The 22818-nt window shown below is 38.7% G+C and overlaps 1 protein-coding gene across 1 annotated transcript; it reads left to right on the top strand.

The window, feature by feature from the left end:
• LOC141113565 (uncharacterized) lies at nt 1-21820 on the top strand. Its single transcript, XM_073606751.1, has 5 exons — nt 1-196; nt 3952-4048; nt 5865-5995; nt 10145-10530; nt 12074-21820. The coding sequence occupies exons 2-5, from the start codon at nt 3981-3983 to the stop codon at nt 12191-12193; spliced, it is 705 nt and encodes a 234-aa protein (XP_073462852.1). The 5' UTR covers nt 1-196; nt 3952-3980; the 3' UTR covers nt 12194-21820.
• Nucleotides 21821-22818: the final 998 nt, after the last annotated feature.

The raw sequence follows: 22818 nt of genomic DNA, 5'->3' as shown, positions 1-22818 counted from the left end.
CTCTGCAGGCGCCATCTTGAGATTAGAGATCAGAGCCATAGAAAACTTTCAGGAGGCAGGAGGCTTTGTCTCCAGGAGGGGAGACCAGTATACACATAAGTCATATACCTGTGTTGGTTCTGACAGGTATATTACTTATGTTTACACTGGTGTTATCCTTTATTATTTAGAGGATCCCTGCAATTTTTGCTGTCCGGTAAGTAATTATTTTTTTTATCTTTATTTAGCAGTCAGTGGGCTGAGCAGGCTGAGGACTAAGCACGCTGGAAGAATAAGAGCAGATCATAGTTATGGGATATATATATATATGTATGTATGTATGTATGTATGTATTGAGAAGATATACTCTTATATTTAGCTTCGCTGAGCCTAAAGTGTTTTAGTTACACTTTAATTAGGAAGATATCTATTTTTAGATATCTATTTTATCTATTTTTGTAGCGTATATAGAGCGAGATCAAAATTTTGTTTCTTTTTTTTTTTTTTTTTTTTTTACTTTGTTAAAAAAAAAAAATGAAAATTTGGACGCCATCTAGTGGAGAATGAAGGAACTGACGCATAGCGAGCCCTATGGGGCATAGTGATGAATTGTGCTCTGCGCCCTCTAGCTTGACCCCAGTGGAACTGCTTTGTGTTATTGGCAACAAATACCTTATTACCATGGGTGCTCAACCTGTGGCCCTCTAGTTGTTGAGGAACTACAAGTCCCACCATGCCTCTGCCTTTAGGAGTCAGGCTTGTAACTGTCAGCCTTGCAATGGCTCATGGGACTTGTAGTTCGGCAAGAGCTGGAGGGACGCAGCTTGAGCACCTATGCACTTATACCAGGGGTGCTGCGGCCCTCCAGCTGTTGTGGAACTACAAGTCCCACGAGGCATTGTAAGCATGACTGTTACGAGCATGACTCCCAAAGGCTGAGGCATGATGGGACTTTTAGTTCTGTAACAGCTGGAGGGCCGCAGGTTGAGCAACCTTATACAGTGTATTATTATTATTATTGCGCTATCAGTTTGCGCAGCGCTTTACAAAACGATGGCAGACCGTAAGGTTACAAACTAATTCAATACAGGAGGAATATATATGGATTTTGTATTGAATACATTTCTGTTTAGCTTTACTGAGCTTAAAGTGTTTTATTTACACTTTAATTAGGAAGATATGTATTTTTGTAGCGTATATAGAGCAAGATTAAAACTGTTTCTTTTTTTTTTTTAAACTTTGTTAAAAAAAAAAAAAAAAAAAAAAGAACATTTGGACGCCATCTAATGGAGAATGAAGGAACAGACGCACAACGAGCCCTATGGGGCAAAGTGATGAATTGTGCGCCCTCTAGTGGACCTCAGTGTAACTGCTTTATGTTATTGGCAACAAATACCTTATACAGTATGATGATGATTATTATACAGGATTTATATAGCGCCAACAGTTTGCACAGCGCTTTACAACATGAGGGCAGACAGTACAGTTACAAAACAATTCAATAAAGGAGGAATTTATATGTATTTAGTACTTTTATGTTTAGCTTCACTGAGGCTAAAGTGTCTTCTGATATAGTTTAATTTGGACGAAAAGTATTTTTGTACTGTTTATAGAGCGAGAATACAACTTTGTTTTTAATAACTCTGGAGATTGTAAGCTCTAACGAGCAGGGCCTTCTGATTCCTCCTGTACAGAATTGTATTGTAACTGTACTGTCTGCTCTCTAATGTTGTAAACCGCTGCGCAAACTGTTGGCGCTATATAAATCCTGTATAATAATAACAAAGAAATTTAAGGCGTCATCTAGTGGACATTGAGGGAACTGACGCCCACAGTAATCTCTATGGGGCGCAGGGCTGTATCGTGCTGTATGTCCTCTAGTGGTCGGCAGTGGAACTGCTTTGTGTTGTTGGTAACAAGTTGTGTTTTGTCTTGTGTGTCCTTGACTGTTGGAGCTGAGTCACTTCCTTCTCTGTGTACATTACAGATGGAATGCGATTGTCAGCCACAGTTCCTGCTGCAAACTCTGATTACAACCAAATTAATCACCAAGATTTTTTTTTTTTTACTATAAATTTAGGATTAAATAACCTTAATAATTTTATATATTATTATAATAGTAGCTCATATTTGAGGTTGTGGCAGCTTCCCAAACGAATCGTGTGCATTGCCAGGTTGAATTGCATAATTTTTCTTAAATATTTTTTGCACACCTTAAATCACCATTTCAGGCCCACGATTACTTAAAACCCCCAAAACATATATCTTCTGAAAGCAGAGATTGTGTACAATAAAATGGTGGTAGTTGCAATTTGTTATGCTACACAATAATTGCCTTACTTTTCATCAAATCTAAATCTATATCTATATATATCTATCTAGATAGATATATATAGATATATATCTAGATAGATATATCTAGATATATATATATATATCTAGATATATCTAGATAGATATCTATATAGATATAGATATCTATCTAGATATATCTATATATATATATATATATATATTTTTTTTTTTTTTTTAACCACTTCCCATCCAGGCCAATTCTGACATTTCTCTCCTACATGTAAAATTCATCATTTTTTTTGCTAGAAAATTACATAGAACCCCAAAACATTATCTATGTTTTTTTTCTTTTTTAGCGAAGACCCTAGAGAATACAATGGCGGTCGTTGCAACTTTTTATCTCACACGGTATTTGCGCAGAAATTTTTCGAACACTTTTTTTTTTTGGAAAAAAAAAACAGTTTCATGCTTTAAAAAAAACCAAAACAAAACATTAAAGTTAGCCCAATTTTTTTGCATTGTGTGAAAGATGAAGTTACGCCGAGTAAAATAGATACCTAACATGTCACGCTTTAAAATTGCACGCGCTCGTGGAATGGCGCCTAACTTCGGTACTTAAAAATCCCTATAGGCGACGTTTTAAAATTTTTTGCTGGTTACATGTTTTGAGTTACAGAGGAGGTCTAGGGCTAGAATTATTGCTCTCGCTCTACCGATCGCGGCGATACCTCACATGTGTGGTTTGAACACTATTTTCATATGTGGGCGGGACTTGCGTATGCGTTCGCTTCTGCGTGCGAGCACACGGGGACAGGGGCGCTTTAAATTTTTTAATTTTTTTTGTTAATTTTACTTTTCTTTTTTTAGTTTGACACTTTAAAAAAAAAAATAATTTTGATCACTTTTTTTCCTATTACAAGGAATGTAAACATCCTTTGTAATAGTAATATGGCATGATTGGTCCTCTTTACCGTGAGATTTAGGGTCAATAAGACCCCACATTTCACCTCTAGGCTGGGAAGCCTGAAATCAAAAAAATAAAAATAAACGATCACGGCTTCCCAGCGGAGGCGGCGCCATTGGTTTGAATGCAGAGGCCGGGCGTGACGTCATAACATCGCACCTCCGAACGATCATAGAGACTCCGGCGACCATCTGGTCCGCCGGAAATCTCTATGATCACCATCCGGGGCTGGCAGATCTGTTCTCCGACTCAACGGTGAAAGCGGTGAGTCGGTAGAAGCACCAGAGGGCGGCGTCCCCTCTCGCCGCCGTAAGAATGATCTTTGAGAGATCAGAGGGATGAACTTCAGTCTGTAAATGAGGTCAGTTTAACCCCTTCATACCTAAGCCTTTTTCTGACACTTGTTGCTTACAAGTTAAAATTAGTATTTTTTTCTAGAAAATTACTTAGAACCCCCAAACATTTTATACATATATATTAGCAGAGACCCTAGAGAATAAAATGGAAGTCGTTGCAATATTTTATGTCACATTGTATTTGCACAGCCATCTTTTAAATGCAAGTTTTTTGGGGAAAAAAATACACTTCAATGAATTAAAAAAGAGAGAGAGAGAGAGAGAGATTGATTTGGCACAGAACTTTTTAAAGGGCCATACCACCAGAAAAGTGGCGCACATGATTTGAGTTCCTCCTACTGTGTTTTATTTTTGCAGGCATTTTCTGGAGCATCTCCTTCGGAGCAATGATGCCTTGTCTTCACACAAGTCCCAACTCCAGAACTCCAATGCTCTGCATAGAGTATATCCATGGGTGAGTGTCACAGGATCTAGCGCCTCACCATTGCTGGTCTGCTATATTTGGGTACTTTTTTTTTTTTTTTCTTGTCCTGTTCTAGGGGTGACAACACTCACTGTAGTATATCTAATTTAAAATTTTTTCCTTTTGGATTCATAAAGTATTCTGAATTTGAATATCTATGGAGGAGCAGAGTTGTCACCCTAGGACGGGAAATACAATTACGCTAAATGTCCCCTCCCCCCCTCATCTTGCCCAGTTAACCCCCATGAGCTACAGAACATGTTATGTAGAAACATAGAAAAGTGACGATGGACTACTCAGTCTTTTTTCTGCATTACTATACATTTTATAGTATTGTATTGCATCTATACATACATAAATACATTTAGTAGTGCATTCTAATATAAACATTTTTCGAAAAATAACAGCAACAGCTACGAGTCTGCCTGTGTTTTTTTTTTTTTTTTAATATTATATATATATATATATATATATATATATATATATATATATATATATATATATATATATATATATATATATATATTCATATATACATATGTTTTGTAAATTGTATTTTTTTTGTGCGAGTACAGATCTAACGAAAAAAAAAAAATACAAAACATGTATATAAAAACCAATAAATACAAAACCTGAAAACCTGCATATAAAAAGAAAAAAAAGAAAAGGAAACAGAAAAATAAAACCACACAGGGCAGACTCGATAGACTACTCTGTCTTTTTTTCTGCCGTCACTTTTCTATGTTTCTGATTTTTCTCATTTCTAGTAATGTATTGTATCTATAAATACATTTAGTAGTACAATCTATTGTAAACCTTTTTAGAAAATAGGAGCAACAGCTACGAGTCTGCCAATTTTTTTTTTTTTTTTATACATTTTGTATTTTTTTTTTTCATCATCTTCTTTGTACGAGTACAGATCTAACAAAAAAAATACAAAACTTATAAAAAAAAAAGAAGAAAAATGGGCAGACTCGTAGCTGTTGCTCTTAATTTCTAAAAAGGTTTACAATAGAATGTACTTCTAAATTAATGTATGTATGTATGTATGTATAGATACAATACATTACTATAAATGTATAGTTATGCAGTAACAGAAAAATGATGACAGAAAAAAGACAGAGTAGTCCATTGAGTTGCCTTGTGTGGTTTCATTTATTTTTTTTTCCTTTTTTATATACATGCTTTGTATTTTTTTTTTTTTTTTTTGAGTATAAAGATCTATGTATTGTAGACAAAAAAGTTAACAAAAAAAAAAAAACATGTATATAAATAAGAAAAAAAAAATACCAAACGTATATATATAAAAAAAAAAATAAGTAGACTCAATGGACTACTCAGTCTTTTTTCTGCCGTCACTTTTCTATGTTCCTGCATAACATGCAGGGAGGCGTTCTGTAGTTCACAGGGGTGAACCGGGCAAGGCTGGTGATATCCCTTGAGATGACACCCACACAAAGCACAGGAAGTTATCAGCTCACTGAATTTCTGACAGAATCAACAACTATTTTTTTTTCCAAAAGTTATAACAAAAGGTTTTTAGCGGTATATTTACGAGGGCCAAAGAAAAGAAAAAAGAAGTTTGTTGTTGGGATTTATATACACTTGGGTTTTGATCCAAACTGACATTTGGTATCCTATCCTTCTGTATAGAAGCACACGCCCCCTACAGGTTAAACCTGGTACTGCAGTAGACATTCTAAACCACTGAGGGCTAAGTTCCACCTTAACAATTGGGCTGTCCCTATTCTGAGGTTTAATTGGGGGGATAAAATAAAAGTATTAACGTCTTTTCTGTTTTCTACAGTTGGAAAAACGGATATACCCAGCACACCGACAATGGAAAGAAGCCACAGGAATCTCCCCTGAAGAACACTCCTATGAATCAGGACAAAAACAATGAAGCCCTTATACTCAGTCTCAATTTGGAAAATGACCGTAAGTCAAGGCGGCTTCTGTTTAGTGGATAAGGATGGGGTATCGATCTTCGTACCTTTTGTACTGTTCAGGTGATGTGTAGGGTTCTTGGCTCTGCACCCTTCCCCACAGCCATTATGATCCCAGGTAGTCTCAATTCTGCTGCCTTCTATGATATTTGTAGCAAAATGAGAATCCAGCAGCAAGAGTAAGGCCGGCCATAGACGGAGCCAATCTTTCCTGCAACCATGGGTGGTCATGGAAGCTGTCCTCGCCGGGAGAACACAATGATTATTGCTAGCGGCTAAAACAGCCGCTAGCAATAATCATATGTAAAATCCGACAGGCTGGTTGTACCCAAGTCGATGCATCGATTAACTTGGGTACATTCAGCCTGCCCATACATGGTTCAAATCTTGACAAGTCCCTGCTGAACTGACTGAGATTTGAACCATCTATGTCTGACTTAAGACTTCCTGATTTGTTTGGTGGGAACTCAATTGCAGAGTTTCCCCAAATGTTTGTCTCTGCAAGTTATTACGTTCAGGCATTTCCAGTGAAGGGTATTGTTAATACTACAGCATACAAAGTTATTTTAGACAGTTGTGAGCTTGCAGTCTTCCAAGCCATTGCTGACCTGGCTCTGAAATACCAGTTGCCTGGTTTCAACAAAGGGATATAGCAAGCCTCCGTTAGCTGAATACACGGTATCCATGGAATATCATTTCACCTTTTTGTACTCTATGTGCATGAATGACAAGATGGCTGTACAATTTTCCAGCTCTGATGTTACCTTATCCTGAACTGACTTGATTGCCGAGAGCCTTTGGTAGGGTTGATTTGGGACGCTTTGCAAGCTATGATTCTCGAGCTTCTTAAGGATCTCAATGGACATGTTAAGGTCATTGACTGAACAACCAAGAGCATGACGTCAGCGACCTTCACATCGCTTCTCTTTGAAGGTACCAATGTCTAGATGTGATGCAAGAGTGGATACAGCACCTGATGTGGTCACTGTTAAGACCCTCTTATTGGGACTACCTTCAAAGTCACTTTGTGATCTCCTTAAAAGTAATGTCTGAAGTGTGTGTCATAGCGCTGGACCAGTAGAAGTGAGAATTGATTGATCGATATACAGTGATGTGCATCTTTCTTCAAAGAAGCTGATCTGTGATGAAAGTATAGTGTATGTTGACCTTGTTCTGCTCCTATGTGCCTACGTCTCCAACAATCATTTCCCAGTGTTAGGAGACAATAACCTTAATGTAGGTCCTCTAGTGCATTCCATCATGATTCTGATAACATCTACTACTCAAACCCTGAAGAAGGGAGGCCCTTCCTCTGAAACAAGTTGGCTGAATTTGTTGTTCTTAACCAGTAAATGTTTCGAAAAGGTCTTTAAGTGATATTAGACTTTTGTACTAAGTGCTCCTCTGTACCCATCCAAGAGTTTCTCCTTAAATGTAAAGACTGAATGACCATTTACTGAACAGTAGACCCAAGAGGAGTCATCTTGACCATTAAAGCTCAATTCAGTATTACCATATGAAATAAAGCTACTTACATGCTGATGGACTTTCCAATAACCTTTCCATGCTGAACATAACTGATGAGAATTTAGAACATCAGCTATTCAATATGTAACTTTTAGCAATTCTCGGATGTGTTTGTGGCTTCAAGGTCAAGGCTTCCAAGATCGGGAAAAAGGAGCATGGATCCAAGAAAAACCTTTGCCGATTTGATGGTGTGAGGAGAGCGAACAGACTGATCTACCAGCCAGAAGTCCTGAAGGTTTTGCTCCTTTTAGTATTTCAAGCCTGTTGTCCTGATTCTTGAAACTTGAAGGTTCTGCCACCATTTCATGCCTCCTACAGGCTTTTACCTTGCATTACATCAGTGGCTGTAATTTGACTTCAAAAGGCCTCCTGGGGAAGAAAGGCATTGCTCTGTTCTACACTTGTGGGGAATATACCGTATTTTGGAATCTTAAAATTAAGCTTTTTGTTTAGGTCTTGCGTCTTTGTGCATACCTGCTCTCATGGCAATTCCAGGAGGGCAGATTGAGTTGTGGTGTCTGTTCTGTGAACAACAGAGGAAGCTAAAGACAAATGAGAGACCAATGCTAAAGCAAGTAATGGGTGTCAATGAATCCATCCAGCACTTCGCTCAACCTAGCCTCATAGTAATGCCATGGTAATATGCTATGAAGATGTAAGCTTAGACAAGACTGGAGTTGGCCTTTAGTTTTCAGGTTCAAAAAATACGCTACAGTCTTCATCCTTTAAAGAACCAAGCATGTCCTGCTATTCTCCTCAACTGCATTATTTCCACCATTCAGTGACTATTTGCCTTAAAAAGCAGATCCACCAAGATGGATTTTGGATGGGTTGTGGCAGAGATCTGTCCCTGCCAGGTCTTTATTGCTGATCAGGACCTCCCAATGAGTTCTCTGCGTTTTGAAGAAATTCAAATCCACTAGTGGGCAGACGATGTAGCAAATATAGGCTGGGGGTGTCCTTTAGTGTATGTTTAACCAAGGCTGGTGACAGTAGTAGCTTAGCCTATCACGGCTTTGGTAGGAAGGGATAGCAGTGAAGACCTAGCTGGAGATCAAACCCTGACTCATCTCACCAAAAGACACATTTAGGTGGTGTTAAAAGAGAAGGTCATCATTTAAAAAACAAAAATATTTATACATTTTATAAGTAGGTGGATGCAGCATTTATCCAATGCTGCATCTGTCCCCGCTGGCTCTGTAGTGAGAACTGAGTGATCAAACACTGCTGATCGCTTAGTTCTCCCCTCCACTCTGAGCAGAGAGCTGTGACTATCAGTAAGCCGCTCTCTGCTCTCCCCTTCGATGCTCACTGGAGCGCTGGGCTGTGGAGGGGGCGGGAGAAGGGCGGGAGAGGCTGGCTCAGGCTTTCAGCTACTTACTGAGAGCTTGAGCCAGGTGCCTATCCAGGCTTCTGGACAGATCCTGACCATATGATCAGTATCTTTTCAGAGCCTGGACTGGCTCTCTGGCGTCAGCTGACAGCAGGCTTTAGCTGTCGGCTGAAAATGGATCACAGAAGTGCAGAATGAACTGCAACTGTGATCCATAGGAGAAGTATGAAGGGAGTAGAAGTGCAAAGGGGTCTGTCCAGAACTGTTTTTTAAGGTGGTCTTGGACAGTTTGGGGCTGAATTTAGGCTACTTGCCACTTCAGCTTTCTATTTCAAAGTTTTTGTTGTGTTTTCTTTTTTCTTAAATGAGGTGTATGTAGAAAAATATGAAACATTGTCCCAGGTAGAGTACAAAAGAGAAGGGAGGCCAGGGGGTATAGGGCCCTTGCAATTGCACTGGGATCACCTTGCAGAAATGACCTTCTCCAAATGTTGGAGGATAGCGACCAAGTCTTGACTCAGGTCAGTGACCCTTCAACTTTCCTCCTGCACTGTAGTCCCACCTCTCTGCCTGCACCATAATGTAAAACACACAGAAAACTCCACAGCCAGAATGAGGATCTGTCCTAACGGATGTGAAAGGTGGGCAGAGTGGGGAGTTCAGGTGCAGATATCTCACTTTTAAGCCGTAAGCATCTATCCTGAATTGAAGTTGGTTTTTGGTTGAACTGCAAGGCAAAGGGACCATAAATGATGGCCATAGCATTATTCCTCTCACTCCAAATTACTTTTTCTTGTGTGATAGCACTTTGAGTGACAGGTACTCTTTATAAAGACATCAGGCAACTCTGAATGAGAAAATAGAGTTCTCAATCAGCTGCTTCACCAGTCCCGGCTAGGGACTTTAAACCCTGAAGTGATCAGAGCTGAGCACTCCTTCACAAGAGAGGTGAAGGAGTGGGTATTCCTCTAACTCTCCCCATTCCCCATCCTGGTGTCTTTCTTTCAGTCTCGGGCTTTTAGGAGAAGCAGGGGAGTCTGGGGACCATAGAAGCCACCAGGTGGCTGTAAAGCCACTGGATCAGTTCTTAAAATATGGCCAGTAGTCTGCTCTTAAAAAGTAAACAAACCCCCGGCTGTTCTTGCGGCCATGAATTTGCTTACATGTTGTTACAACAATGTCAGTAAAAGGATTAACGCCCATATTGTACTGTAGGAATTGTAACGCTATCAGGAACTTGCATGCTAATTGTACTATTCAATTTCTTTTCTCTGCCTGCAGCTGGCAACCTTGTCCTGGTAGCTGACTTTGTGAAGAAAAACCGAGATGAAAAAATACGTCCACCAAATAGTGAAGTCATGAAGGATATGTACATTCGCATCTGTGGCCTGGACGGCACAATTTACTCGGGTGAGCAGTATACGCTTGAGAGCTGGGAAGAGCTTTACCTTCCAGAACCAACCAAAATGGAAGTCTTTGGCGTTCTGGAGAGCTCAGAAGGCATGGCTCCAGTCCCACAATGGGTTGTTCTTGTGGGAGAAGATGGACATGTATATGGCTATGAAGATGAAAAAATGTATCTTTTTGCCAACAGTCTACAAAAGCTTCTAAAAGATGGCATAAAAACTGACACATACTATGACTACCCAGATGACATCAGTGATGAGGTATAGTATAACTCATTCATACTGTCTGCTGCTCTCTAGATTATTTACCCTGGCCACTAATTTTTTTTGTGAACTGCAAGGATTAAATGCTCCATAGTGCCTGCAGCTACAGAGGTTAGTGAGGGCATAGTGAGTTTTAAAACTTGTTAAGAATACGTATTGTTGAGTGTTCATAGCCTGGCTGCAGGTTCACTGTAAGATCATTCATAGAGATTCCTTAGAAAGTTTTTAATCATTAAGGGAGAAGAGTACCTACCAGGGAACTAACATTTTCAAGGAGTGCAGCATTGGTGTAAACCAGGGGTCTCCAAACGTTCTAAATAAAGGGCCAATTTACTGTCCTTCGGACTTTAGGGGGGCCGGACTGTGGCCAATGAGAGTAGAAAAGGTCCCGATGTCATTGGTGAAAAAACAATCCCCCGTCTTGGTGTCAGTGGGAGAAATTGTACCCCATCATTGGTGTTATTGCGCCCCATTGTTGATGTCATTGGGAAAAATTGTGCCCTAATGTTCGTGTCATTGGGAGAAATTGTGCCTCTTCATTGGTGTCATTGGGCTCCGTTGTTAGTGTTACTGGAAGAAGTTTTGACACCATAGGGAGGAATTGTGCCCCACTGGTGTCATTGGGAGGAACTGTGCCCCATTGGCGTCATTGGAAGGAACTGTGCCCCTTCATTGGTGTCATTGGGAGGAATTGTTCCCCTCTCATTGGTGTCATCGGGCCCCGTTGTTGGTGTCACTGGAAAAAATTTTACCCTGTTTTTGACATCATTGGGAGGAATCGTGCCCTATTGGCATCATTGGGAGGAATTGTGCCCCTTCATTGGGCTCCAATGTTGGTGTTACTAGGAGAAATTGTGTCCCATTGTTGGTGTTAGTGGAAGGAATAGTGCTCCATAGTTGGTCAGTGAATGGAATAGTGCTCCATAGTTGGTGTGAGTGGGAGGAATAGTGCCCCAATTGCCTGATACAAGCAAGCAAAGGGCCGCATCTGTCCCCCAGGCCGCAGTTTGGAGACCTGGTGTAAACCATTTGTGGCTGTTGCATGCATCCCCATTAATGCTAAATATTGGCCGTGGCAGATGATTTTTACAAGATATAAGAATGAAGGTGTTTGAACTATTATCGTGTGGATTGGCTTTAGTTTGGTCTGGGGGTGTATATGTATGTATGCATATATGTGTATGATTGTGTAGTTAGATTATTGGTAATTAGTACGGTATATTATATTTGAATTGTTAATTATTGCATAACGTTATAGCAATGGGACTCTGAATAATTTATTAATAATTATGGAGAATGGGTGGGATTAAAAAGGCATGTAACTCTTCCCACTCCTTTTTGGATATGTAAACTAAATTATTTTTTTAAACTACGGCTGAATGATTACTACTTTTATTCTTTATGGGGTGTTTTTTTATTTTATTTTTTATTTACATGTTTGAAATAAAACAAAAAAAAAATACAAAATAATATAAATGTTGCCCAATGCCTGTGCATACACATTAAAGTGACAGATCGGCTGTATTTTGTCCCCTTACAGGAAGAGGAAGTCCTTCAGAAAGATGAAGAGATTCAGAAAATAAGACAGAAGACCGATGAATTCATTGACAGTAAAGCCGACAGCTTTAACAGATTCATGAATTTGTATTTTAAGGTATAGCTGGTAACCGGACAAGAAGTCAAAGAACTTTGATAGCCGTACAAAAAACAATTGTGTTTTGTCAAAAAAGCTAACGGTTATGGAAGCTACTTCTTCTGGAATCCTCTTCGGAGACTCCATCCATATGATGTCTTTTTCTGCTTTACATAAGTTTCCTGAAAGAATGTCAAATATAAATGCACATCTGATAGCTTTTACCTTTTTATGGTATAGACAATGTCCAGGCCTTCATTGGCCAAATTTGAGCTCTTTTCTGCACAGTTTCAGTCAGTCATGGTCACCCACTCCATATGAAGAAGCCGTTGAATATTTTGCCTGCTGTGAATAGAAGTTTTAAATAAGAGCAGCATTAGAGTCTGGTTACAATTTACAGATCTGACAAGGTGATAGTTATGGAGATGCCAAAAAAAAAAAAAAAGGAGCAGGGTCAAATCCAGGCAATTTAGGACCAGCAAGCTCAGGTTTGGGTCCCACCAAGGTCAGGGCAGGTGGCAGAGCCCTGCAGGAACAACCAAGTTGAGATCCAGGAGATAGAACACATTTTGGGTAGTCTGTGTGTTTTCAGGGGAGCAGTGGCAGGCAAAGGTCAGGTAGGAAGCCTAAAGCTGGTATGAAGGCCAGGATGAGAGCAAAAAAAAGGGCAGGAATAGATTCACATAATCCATAGTCAGATGTGGTGCCAGCATTTGTAGCTCGAAGTGGAAAAAAAAAAGTCTCCCTATGACCGCACATCCATACCATCCCTGAGATCGTAAGTAAGTGGCAACCTCAGCCTGGACTCCAACCAAGCCATGCCCCCAATGCGTTTCGCTCTGTCCCTCTGAGCTTAGTCATGGGGATCATAACCAGGCCAGCATTTTTAGAACCAAGGCAGAATTACTCGGTGCCAGGAACACAAGATGAGAATTCAAAAGTAGTTGGGGCTATAAAAAATATCTCACCCTTATGTGCAAGCCTGACTGGCCAATTGCTCTCTGAGAGCAGTCTAAGCTAAAAGCTTAAACCAGTTGTCCTGTATTGCAGAAGCATGTGATGGATCAGATTGGATCATGTCCAGCGCCAGGATCCTTAGTAGCAGCCACCATGGTTAGGAGCAGTGCAGTATTAGTGCAGGCCAGAGGTTTAAGAGCTTGTAACTCCAGGCTGCTGTATCTAGCGCAGAGCTGATAAATGAGACGGGGACCGCAGGGACTGACTTTCTGAATGAACTGTGCAGCAAGGGTGAACACATCCCTTGTAAAGAGCTCATAACTGAAGAAGGAAATGCCTTGGAATGGGCTTCCATTCTTCTTTTTAAAGGGCTTCTCCAGAGAGTCCTGATCTTCGGATCAGTAGTAGAAGGGTGTAGTGATGTAAATGACATTTTCCTCTGCTACAGAGATGTCAGATTTGGGAGCACTGGTTCCATGTATGGGTGCCTCCCCTGCACGGGGGGCAGATTTACTAAAACTGGAGAGTGCAGAATCTGGCGCAGCTCTGCATACAAACTAATCAGCTTCCAGGTTTCATTATCAAAACTTAGATGACCAAGCTGAGGTTAGAAGCGGATTGGCTAACATGCACAGCTGCACCAGATTTTGAGTGCTTCAGTTTAGTAAATCTCCCCCCAGGTGTAGAGTAGGTGGTTGCACATATGCCAGCAACCAGCACATAGAGCAGTGATGGGGAACCTTGGCACCCCAGATGTTTTGGAACTACATTTCCCATGATGCTCATGCACTCTGCAGTGTAGTCGAGCATCATGGGAAATGTAGTTCCAAAACATCTGTGGTGCCAAGGTTCGCCATCACTGACAGAGGATGAGCAGCTCTCCTTGTATGGGTGCAGCCCCTGCGCACACACCCTTGTTGAAATCATCGGACATCTATAGGCTGAAAGTATAACGAAAGGCAAAACATTTTTTTAAACTCTGGATACTGTAGATCACTTGTCAGGTTTTTATTGTCGTCTGTGCCTCCATTAGGGAGATTCACCCTCTCTTTGTCCTGTTTACCATCATCGTTAAAAGTAAAAGAAAATCCCAGATTTTGGGTTGTCCCCAGAAAAGTAATAGTGGAGAAATTCCCATTAATGGTGGAGATTTCCTTAATTTGCAGGGATTTTCTTTTACTTCCTGTTTTGGCTATGGGACAGGAATATATATATTTATTTATTTATTTATTTATTTCAGGTACTTATATAGCGCCGTCATATATATATATATATATATATATATATATATATATATATATATATATATATATATATATATATATATATATATATATATATATATATATATATATATGTATATCTCCCCAGTGGGACACAGATGGGGAAAAAAAAAACCTGACAGACGTTATACTCTATCAAAAGTAAAAAAAAGTTTTGCTCACAGTTCTACTTGAAGTCTAATTCACGTTTTCCAAGTACCAGCCCTTGGGCGCTGGACCGCTCTGTAGTGGAGGCACATCACACTCTCCTACCCCTAAACTACAGATCAGGTTTTTCTAGAGCTGCCCTATAATGGACCCAGATGCCTTGTTTTTATACCAGTTGCCATCTGCTGCTGGGGTGCAGACGTCATGCAGCACAAAGAACCAATGCGGCATGATGTCTATAGCCCATCAGCAGATGGCAATGGGCATCTTGGGTGGGTTTTCAGACTAATTACAGATTTAGTGCAAAAAATCAATTATGATGTACTTATGTCTGTGAAAGTCCTTCTTAATCTACTTTTAAAGGGCTTCTCTAGAAAGTCCTGATCTTCAAATCCGTAGGAGAAGGGTATAGTGATGTAAACAACAATTTACCTCTGCTACAGAGAAGTCAGATTTTGGAGCACTGGTACCATTTATGGTTGCATCCCCTACACAGACACACCGTGTAGAGCAGGGGTTGCACATGTGCCAGGAACCAGCACTTGGAGGATGAGCAGCTCTCCTTGTATGGGTGGAGCCCCTGCACACACACCTTGTTGAAATCCTTAGACATCTATGGGGTTGACGTTAAATTCACATTTTCCAGTATCAACCCTTGGGTGATGGACAACTCTGTAGTAGAGGCACATCATCACACTCTCCTACCCCTGATATACAGATCAGGTTTTTCTAGAGATGACCTGTATTGGACCCAGATGCCTTGTTTTTATACCGGATGCCATCTGCTTCTGTGTTACGGACCTCATGCAGCACAAAGAACCAATGGAGCATGATGTCTACAACCCATCAGCAGATGGCAACGGTCATCTTGGGTTCGTTTTTAGACTTCTCACTGATTATGGACAGATATCAATAATGATGTACTTATGTCTGTGAAAGTCCACCTTTTATCCAGGTAGTAGTTGTTGGTCACATTCTGCTGGAATTGTTCTGTAAAGTGGAAGGCCTTAGGTAGCTTCTCCAGGCCAACCAGGAAAACAAATGGCTTGTAAAACGTAGGAAATGTCTTCAACGTTGCAGAACAAGTCCAGCTGAATGTGACCAACTACTACTAGCTAATGATGTACAATGATGCAGTAACCAATAACCATCACATTTAGCTAATTGATGTTGGCTCAGTGGTGTATGGACTCTTATTGTGTTACTGCCATCTGCACATCATCATTGCTTTTGTGCCGTTAATACACCTTATGTGTAGCTACAGTCACTGCAATAGAACGTGGTTCTAGGGCCCAGCCCAGTTTTTAATATGCTGCTGGAACCTTTGAAGCCATTTGATTCCAACTAGGGACATTTTCATCCCCTGTGACTTGGGGAGTAAGATGGACTAGTTATTGGTCTGCTATGAATTGCACTTTGTTGGCATTTCGGTGCAGTACTGCAGGTGGGTTCAGTCACTGGATGAGTTTTCCCTATGGGTTATGGTCAAGACCGAGGACAAGAGTTGGAATTTTTTTAAATGGTTATCCTTGTCAAATGCTTTGCTGGACAGGCCTCTAGCTGAAAAAATTATGCACATCTTCTGCCAAAATCCTTGCTGGAATGTAATGAAAATTTATGAACAAAATACTAAAAATCCTCATGGTGAACAATACCAGGCACTCATGCGGAAAACAAACCTTGTGACTGAACCTTAAAAGATCAATCCACCTAAAAATGATATTTACATTCGAGTATCTGAATCACCCACTTGTCTTGTATCACCGACTGCTCTAGCGGCAACGTGCAAAGACCTGAGCTATGGAGAGGTGAAATAAGTTTCTGGGCAATTCAGATAACCATTTTTAGTGGACTGATCCTTTAAAATAACAGGCGTTGTGCCCTGTGGTTTGGCATGAAAAATGTACCTAGATTGCATGCTCTTAAAGTCATTGTTCTTGGCCGATGGGCTGTACTTGTCATGCTACACGAAGACTGCTAGTCACATTATCAGATGCCAATGAGATTAAGAGCAAGCCATCTGGATAGGTTTTTCTTTTGTGCATGCCATACTGTTACAGCGCTATGGGATGTATTTCCCAAACCACAGGCCACAGGTGCCACAAATTGGATTAAGAACTACCTTCACCTCCAAGAAAAAAAAGTCTCTAGATTGGAGTTGGTGAAATCCAGAGGCCCTACATCTGCAGAGTTTGGGTCTCCCGAAGCCTAGAGCTAGACCCAATTGACAGTTACTTGTGGCAAAGCCAGTATGGAGTTATACTGGGACCCGTGCCTGCAGATGAACCTTAATTGATGGGGCACAGAATTCTAGTCCAAGCTAAAGACTTTTCTGTCCTGGAGTTGACCTCTTAAGGGGTTGTCCACTCTTCTTCAGTTGAATTCCAGCTGCTACTGCTTTGCCATTGAAAATTCTGGAAGTGCGATGATCCTATGCTATGAAGAGGTCAGCGTGTGATTGGCTGACAAACCTAGCCAAAAAAAAAATGTAGTCTCCAAAAGCAATGGCCAATTAGTTTTTTAAAGGATGAGTATCCTTTTTGCTCCTTTGTCCTGACCTATCTTAACCCACCCTCCCCTACACAGGTGCCTACTTATTCAATACCAGGCACAAGGCAAGCCATGAAGGGTAGGTATGTATCTGGGAAGGGGAAAGCTGGGTTAGGTTAGGTCAGGGCAAAGCCTAAAACTGTCTTATAGGGTTTATTCACGCAATGCCATTGAGCTGCATATTTTCATCATACCACCACATGATGTAGACCAAAAAAATTGTTTTCTATGTTCACACCATACATGTACGGTGGTGTGCAGAAAAAACACAGCTCAGCAGACATGGTGTGAAAAAAAGTGCACTCCTCCCGTCACATCATAGAACAGCATTTAGTAGTGGACAACTTCTTAAGTTTTATTATTTTCATTTTTTTTTAAATTTCTTTTTTTGCTTTTTTTTTTGTTTTAATTTTATTATTTTAAAAGTTGAAATTAAAAAAAAAGAAACGAAGATGCAAAAAAAAAGTTCAAAAAGAAATTGTAAAAAAAAATTAACAGGTTCTCCAGGAAAAAAAGATAACTTTTTTTTCTACTCCTTTTTTTTCACACCAATGCGCTTTTTAGTGAAATCAATGGAAACGCATCAAAAACGCAATAAAGGATAAGTTCAGCTTTTAAAAAATATAATAAATGCACCTTTTTTTGCATGTAAAAAAATTATATATATATATCTCTATATCTATATCTATATCTATAAATATATATATCTATATCTATAAATATATATATCGATATCTCTAAATATATATATCTATATCTATAAATATATATATATATATCTATATCTATAAATATATCTATATCTATATGTATATATATATATATCTATATCTATATCTATAAATATAAATATCTATAAATATAAATATCTATATCCATAAATATAAATATCTATATCCATATCTATAAATATATATATCTATATCTATAGATATATATATCTATATCTATAGATATATATATCTATATCTATAAATATATATATCTATATCTATAAATATATATCTCTATAAATATATATCTCTATCTATCTATCTATCTATCTATCTATCTATCTATCTATCTATCTATCTATCTATCTATCTATCTATCTATCTATCTATCTATCTATCTATCTATCTATAATTTTTTTTTTTTTGAGCATTGTAAAAATTAGTGGAACATATACCATGTTTCCCAAAGGTGAACTTATTCTTCAACGTCCTTCCAATGCACTTTTTTCTTTTTTTATTATTATTATTTCTTTACATCAAAGAATATAGCAGCCACAATGCACTTTTTTTTGTCAATGTCAATGTTTGCGCGCTGACTTGTGATAGGTTGACGTGAATCATGATACCAGCTGGCGTGCGTCCTAAAGCATGCATTCATGTATTTTGATTCGTTTCCATAGATTTCAAAGAAAAACGTATACGTGTAAATAGGCTCTTCTCTTTTTTGTTTGCAGCCTCCCTTGTGAGTAGAAAGAGTTTAGCTCTTTCCTGAAGGACTTTATTTGGGCATTTTTTATTTTTTTTTTCAATCCAGACAAAAAGTGGAAAAGTCCTTCCCCATGCCTTCTGATGCTTATCAGGGAAGTGGCCTGGCAACCAATTAGCTTTAATTGGGTACAATTGCGAGAAACTTTTTGGCGGTGCAATGCAGCTCTGTCGCGGAAACCCAACGTGATTGGTTTTCCAAAGCTACGCTGAATCACATAAGGAAACAGAGCTGTTCTGTTGCACTATATAGAATTGAAGGGGGGGGGAGGGGTAGGCATTGTGAGCGGAGAGACCCCCACAGGCCAGCAGCAGAAAGGTGTGGGGGATTTATTTCCACTTCCTGTCTGAAAGTGAAAAACCTCTTTAAAAATGGTAACTCCAGCCAGCACTTTTGAGCAGAGCAGGCAGAATTTGTAACCTTCTGCCCTTGCTGGAGTTACATAAAACCTCAAAATTTGCACAAAAAAAAAAATGTTTACATGATAAGCTGTATCTAAACCCAAGAACAAAAATATATTGCAGCTTATACGTCTTTAGATCAGTTAGCTGCATTTGTTTTGTCTTTAAGGATTTTTTTTTCTTTATTTTTACCTGGTGATCCTGCCAGAAACAAACTTCCTTTACTAGGGTGACAACCTTCACTCGCCATACAGGATGGAAGAACAGTGTTGTCACTCTTTGCTGCTTGCTCTACATCTGGACCACAAAAATGATTACTCCTTAACATAGCGAGGGGGTGTTCTGTAGTCCACAAAATATAAACCGATACAGCAGGGATATGCAATTAGCGGACCTCCAGCTGTTGCAGAACTACAAGTCCCATGAGGCCTAGCAAGAATCTGACAGTCACAAGCACGACACCCAGAGGCAGAGGCATGATGGGAGTTTTGCAACAGCTGGAGGTCCGCTAATTGCATATCCCTGCGATACAGCATTGTATTGAGATTTCACAGGAAGTATCAAGGACACTGGGTTTCTGGAAGGATCACCGAGTACTCCATTTACAGAAAGTGTTTTTTCGGCCTTGAAAAAAAAGAAAACAAATGCAGTCACCTCATCGAAGGCTGCAATATATAAAATTTCTTGAGTTTAGATATTCTTATATTTCTAAATTTGAAGCTAAAGTGTTTTGATCAGTCTCAACGGCATAGACAATGAGGGTATTGTATGTATATCTGTACAGGCGCCATCCAAAGCTGTGAAAAAAATAATAAATAAGAAGAGTTGTACAGTTGTAAAGTGCTAGCTGGCCATATATTATACAAATTAAAGATTTACCTAAACCATATATTATGAGGTCAAACCTAAACACTTCCAATTTGTTTGCAATCAGTCAGACCCTTGCACTACATCAGTTGGAGGTAAAGCTAAAGGAAATTAAAAAAGAAAATTGTATAATGTATGGCCAGCCTTATTCAGTCTCTACGGCATAGACAATGAGGGTATTATATGTATATCTGTACAGGCGCCATCCAGAGCTGTAAAAAAAAAAAAAAGTTGTAAAGTGTACAAAGAATACAGGACAGAGAATGAAAACTGAGATCTTTTTGTATGTAAAAATGACAGTAAAATGCACATAAACAATAATAATAATAAAAAAAAGGGGGGGGCAGACTTGGACCTTTCCGTCTTTTTCTGCTGCCACTCTTCTATGCTTCTTCTAAAATACTTTTTGAATCTACGTTACATGAAGATGTAAATCTGGAAGTTTGCTAGACTTTGTTGTAGAAGCTGAAAATATTTCCTTTGTTTATAATTTCATTCACATACTGAGAATATATATATATATATATTTATAAAACAAAAACAAAAAAAAAATATTATACTTCTTTGTGTGACAAATCTGCATATTAACAATTTTGCCTAAATATGAAAATTGTTCAGCACCTGTTTTTAGTTCTTTTTACTTATCGTATGAAAAGTCTTTTATTATTTTCAAGAGACTAAAACATTTTGATTTGGTGTTTTTTTATACTATGTGCTGGAAATTTAAGAAAAAAAATAAAATAAAAAATATGACTGAAAAACCAGGAAAAAAAAAAAAAAAGTATTATAGATAATTATCCCATGATGTATGAGACATTTTGGATGTTATAAGTTGTTGTTTTTTTTTGCTTTATGCTATAATATTGTGTATTGTATGCAGATGTAAATCTATTACTCCCAAGAGACTAAAACATTTCAGTTTGGTGTTTGTTATACCATGTGCTGGGAGTTAAAAAAATAAATAAAAAAAATATAAAACACACACAAGAAAAAAAAAGAATAAAAAGTATTATAGATAACCATCTTGTTATGTATGAGATATCTAAATATCAGTTTTTGCTTCTGGTTATATTGTCGGATTATAATTGCGATTCTTTGTAAATATCTGACGTGCGTTGCCTTGGAGTCTATTGTTGACTATCCTGTATAAAATTCTCTGTGAATATTCATGTACAGATTACACACCTTGCTACTGTAGATTGAAAAAAAAATAAGAAATTGTGTTATATTGATGAAAATATGATCTGTTTAAATCCAGAATCACATTGTCCATTTTTTAGGCCAATGCATTTTCATTGAAAACATGAAGTTGGTGAGAAAAAATAAATAAATATATATATAGATATATATAGATATATCTATATAGATAGATATATCTATCTATCTATATAGATATATAAATAGATATATCTATATATCTATATATCTATATATCTATATATATATATATATATAATGTTTTTTTATCATGTTTCTATTGATTTTAATGGAAAATGCAACTGTTGAAAATGGAAAATGTGGTTCAGACAAATGTGGTTGTGACTATGGGCACTGGGAATGATTGCAAGGGGGGGGGGATACTAATGCATCATCAGAACCTGAAAATGTTTGACTGCCTTTTATACCTTTGTATGTAATGGATTTTTCTGAGTTGAGATCGCGCAGCATGGACAGACATATATGATCTGACTCTGGTGCAGCTCACAACCGCCCCATGAGTCCAGTGTCTTGCTGTTTCTCCCCTCCCTTTTCCTCAGTTGCCTGTAGGGATATGCTGGATATGAGCTCGGTGGCTCAGAAAATGAGCACCAATGAGTAAAATGCACATCTCTGGCGTCTTTAGTTAACTGACCATCAACAACTATGTGAATTGCCAGTTGGTGGGGATGACTGTAATGCATATGTGTGTGTATATATACATTTTTTTGCAGAGTCTATTTTTTTTATAATTCAATAAAAGTTTAAATATTTATGTTGTCTTAGTTACTTGGCTTTATCTGGGTGTAGTTCATTTATGAAACTTTTTACAGCACTTAAAGTGGACCTTCAGCCATTTTTTTTCATCTTTCCATCTATTAAAGCTTCTGCCCTTGTTGTTGTTTTAACTTTGGATAGTAAAACATTTTTTTTTCTGCCAGTAAATACTTTATACAGCCCACTTCCTGTTTCTTGTCTGGTCATGGGCCTAGGCCAGTGATGGAGAACCTTGGCACCCCAGATGTTTTTGAACTACATTTCCCATGATGCTCATGCACTCTGCAGTGTAGTTGAGCTTCATGGGAAATGTAGTTCCAAAACCTTTGGGGTGCCAAGGTACATAACTGGCCTAGGCGTATGACATCATTCACGGCTCTCACTCTCATAGAGTTTGCCAGAAAGGGAGGGGGGATGAGTCATGAGAGGGCCAATGAGAGCTGCAGAGCTGGAGGTGTGCCTCTGTGTGTAAATCCAGGAAGTGAACAGGCAGCAGCTTCAGCTGCCCACAGTTAAAATGGCTTCAGCCAGACTCAGTGGAGGGAGATTTCTGCAGCATATCTAGCAAGTACAGAATCACAGTATATATAAAATAATATACAAGGTGGTTGGAGGGAAGCTTCAGAATGGCAAAGATGTTTTTATTACAAATTATGTGAGCAGACTGCAGGTCCTCTTTAACCACTTCAGCTCCGAAAGGTTTACCCCCCCCTTCCTGACCAGACCATTTTTTGCATTACTTTAACTGACAGTTGCGCGGTCGTGCAACGCTGTACCCAAATAAAGTTTGTCCCCCCCCCCCACAAATAGAGCTTTCTTTCGGTGGTATTTGATCGCCTCTGTGGTTTTTATTTTTTGCGCTATAAATAAAAAAAAAAAAACAATTTTGAAAAAAAATTATATTTTTTTACTTTACACATCCAATAATAAAAAAAAAGTCTCCAATTTAGGCCAATATGTATTCTGCTACATATTTTTGGTTACAAAAATCCCA

This window comes from Aquarana catesbeiana, linkage group LG12, assembly GCF_042186555.1.
Source record: "Aquarana catesbeiana isolate 2022-GZ linkage group LG12, ASM4218655v1, whole genome shotgun sequence".
NCBI lineage: Eukaryota > Metazoa > Chordata > Amphibia > Anura > Ranidae > Aquarana > Aquarana catesbeiana.
This window is presented reverse-complemented; position numbering and strand designations above follow the sequence as displayed.

Excerpts from the sequence above, each read along its gene's own strand:
- LOC141113565 (XM_073606751.1), top strand. The coding sequence starts at position 3,981 with ATGATGCCTTGTCTTCACACAAGTCCCAACTCCAGAACTCCAATGCTC. Across the intron at positions 4,049-5,864 it reads TGCATAGAGTATATCCATGG|TTGGAAAAACGGATATACCC; the intron begins GTGAGTGTCACA and ends TGTTTTCTACAG. Across the intron at positions 10,531-12,073 it reads CAGATGACATCAGTGATGAG|GAAGAGGAAGTCCTTCAGAA; the intron begins GTATAGTATAAC and ends GTCCCCTTACAG.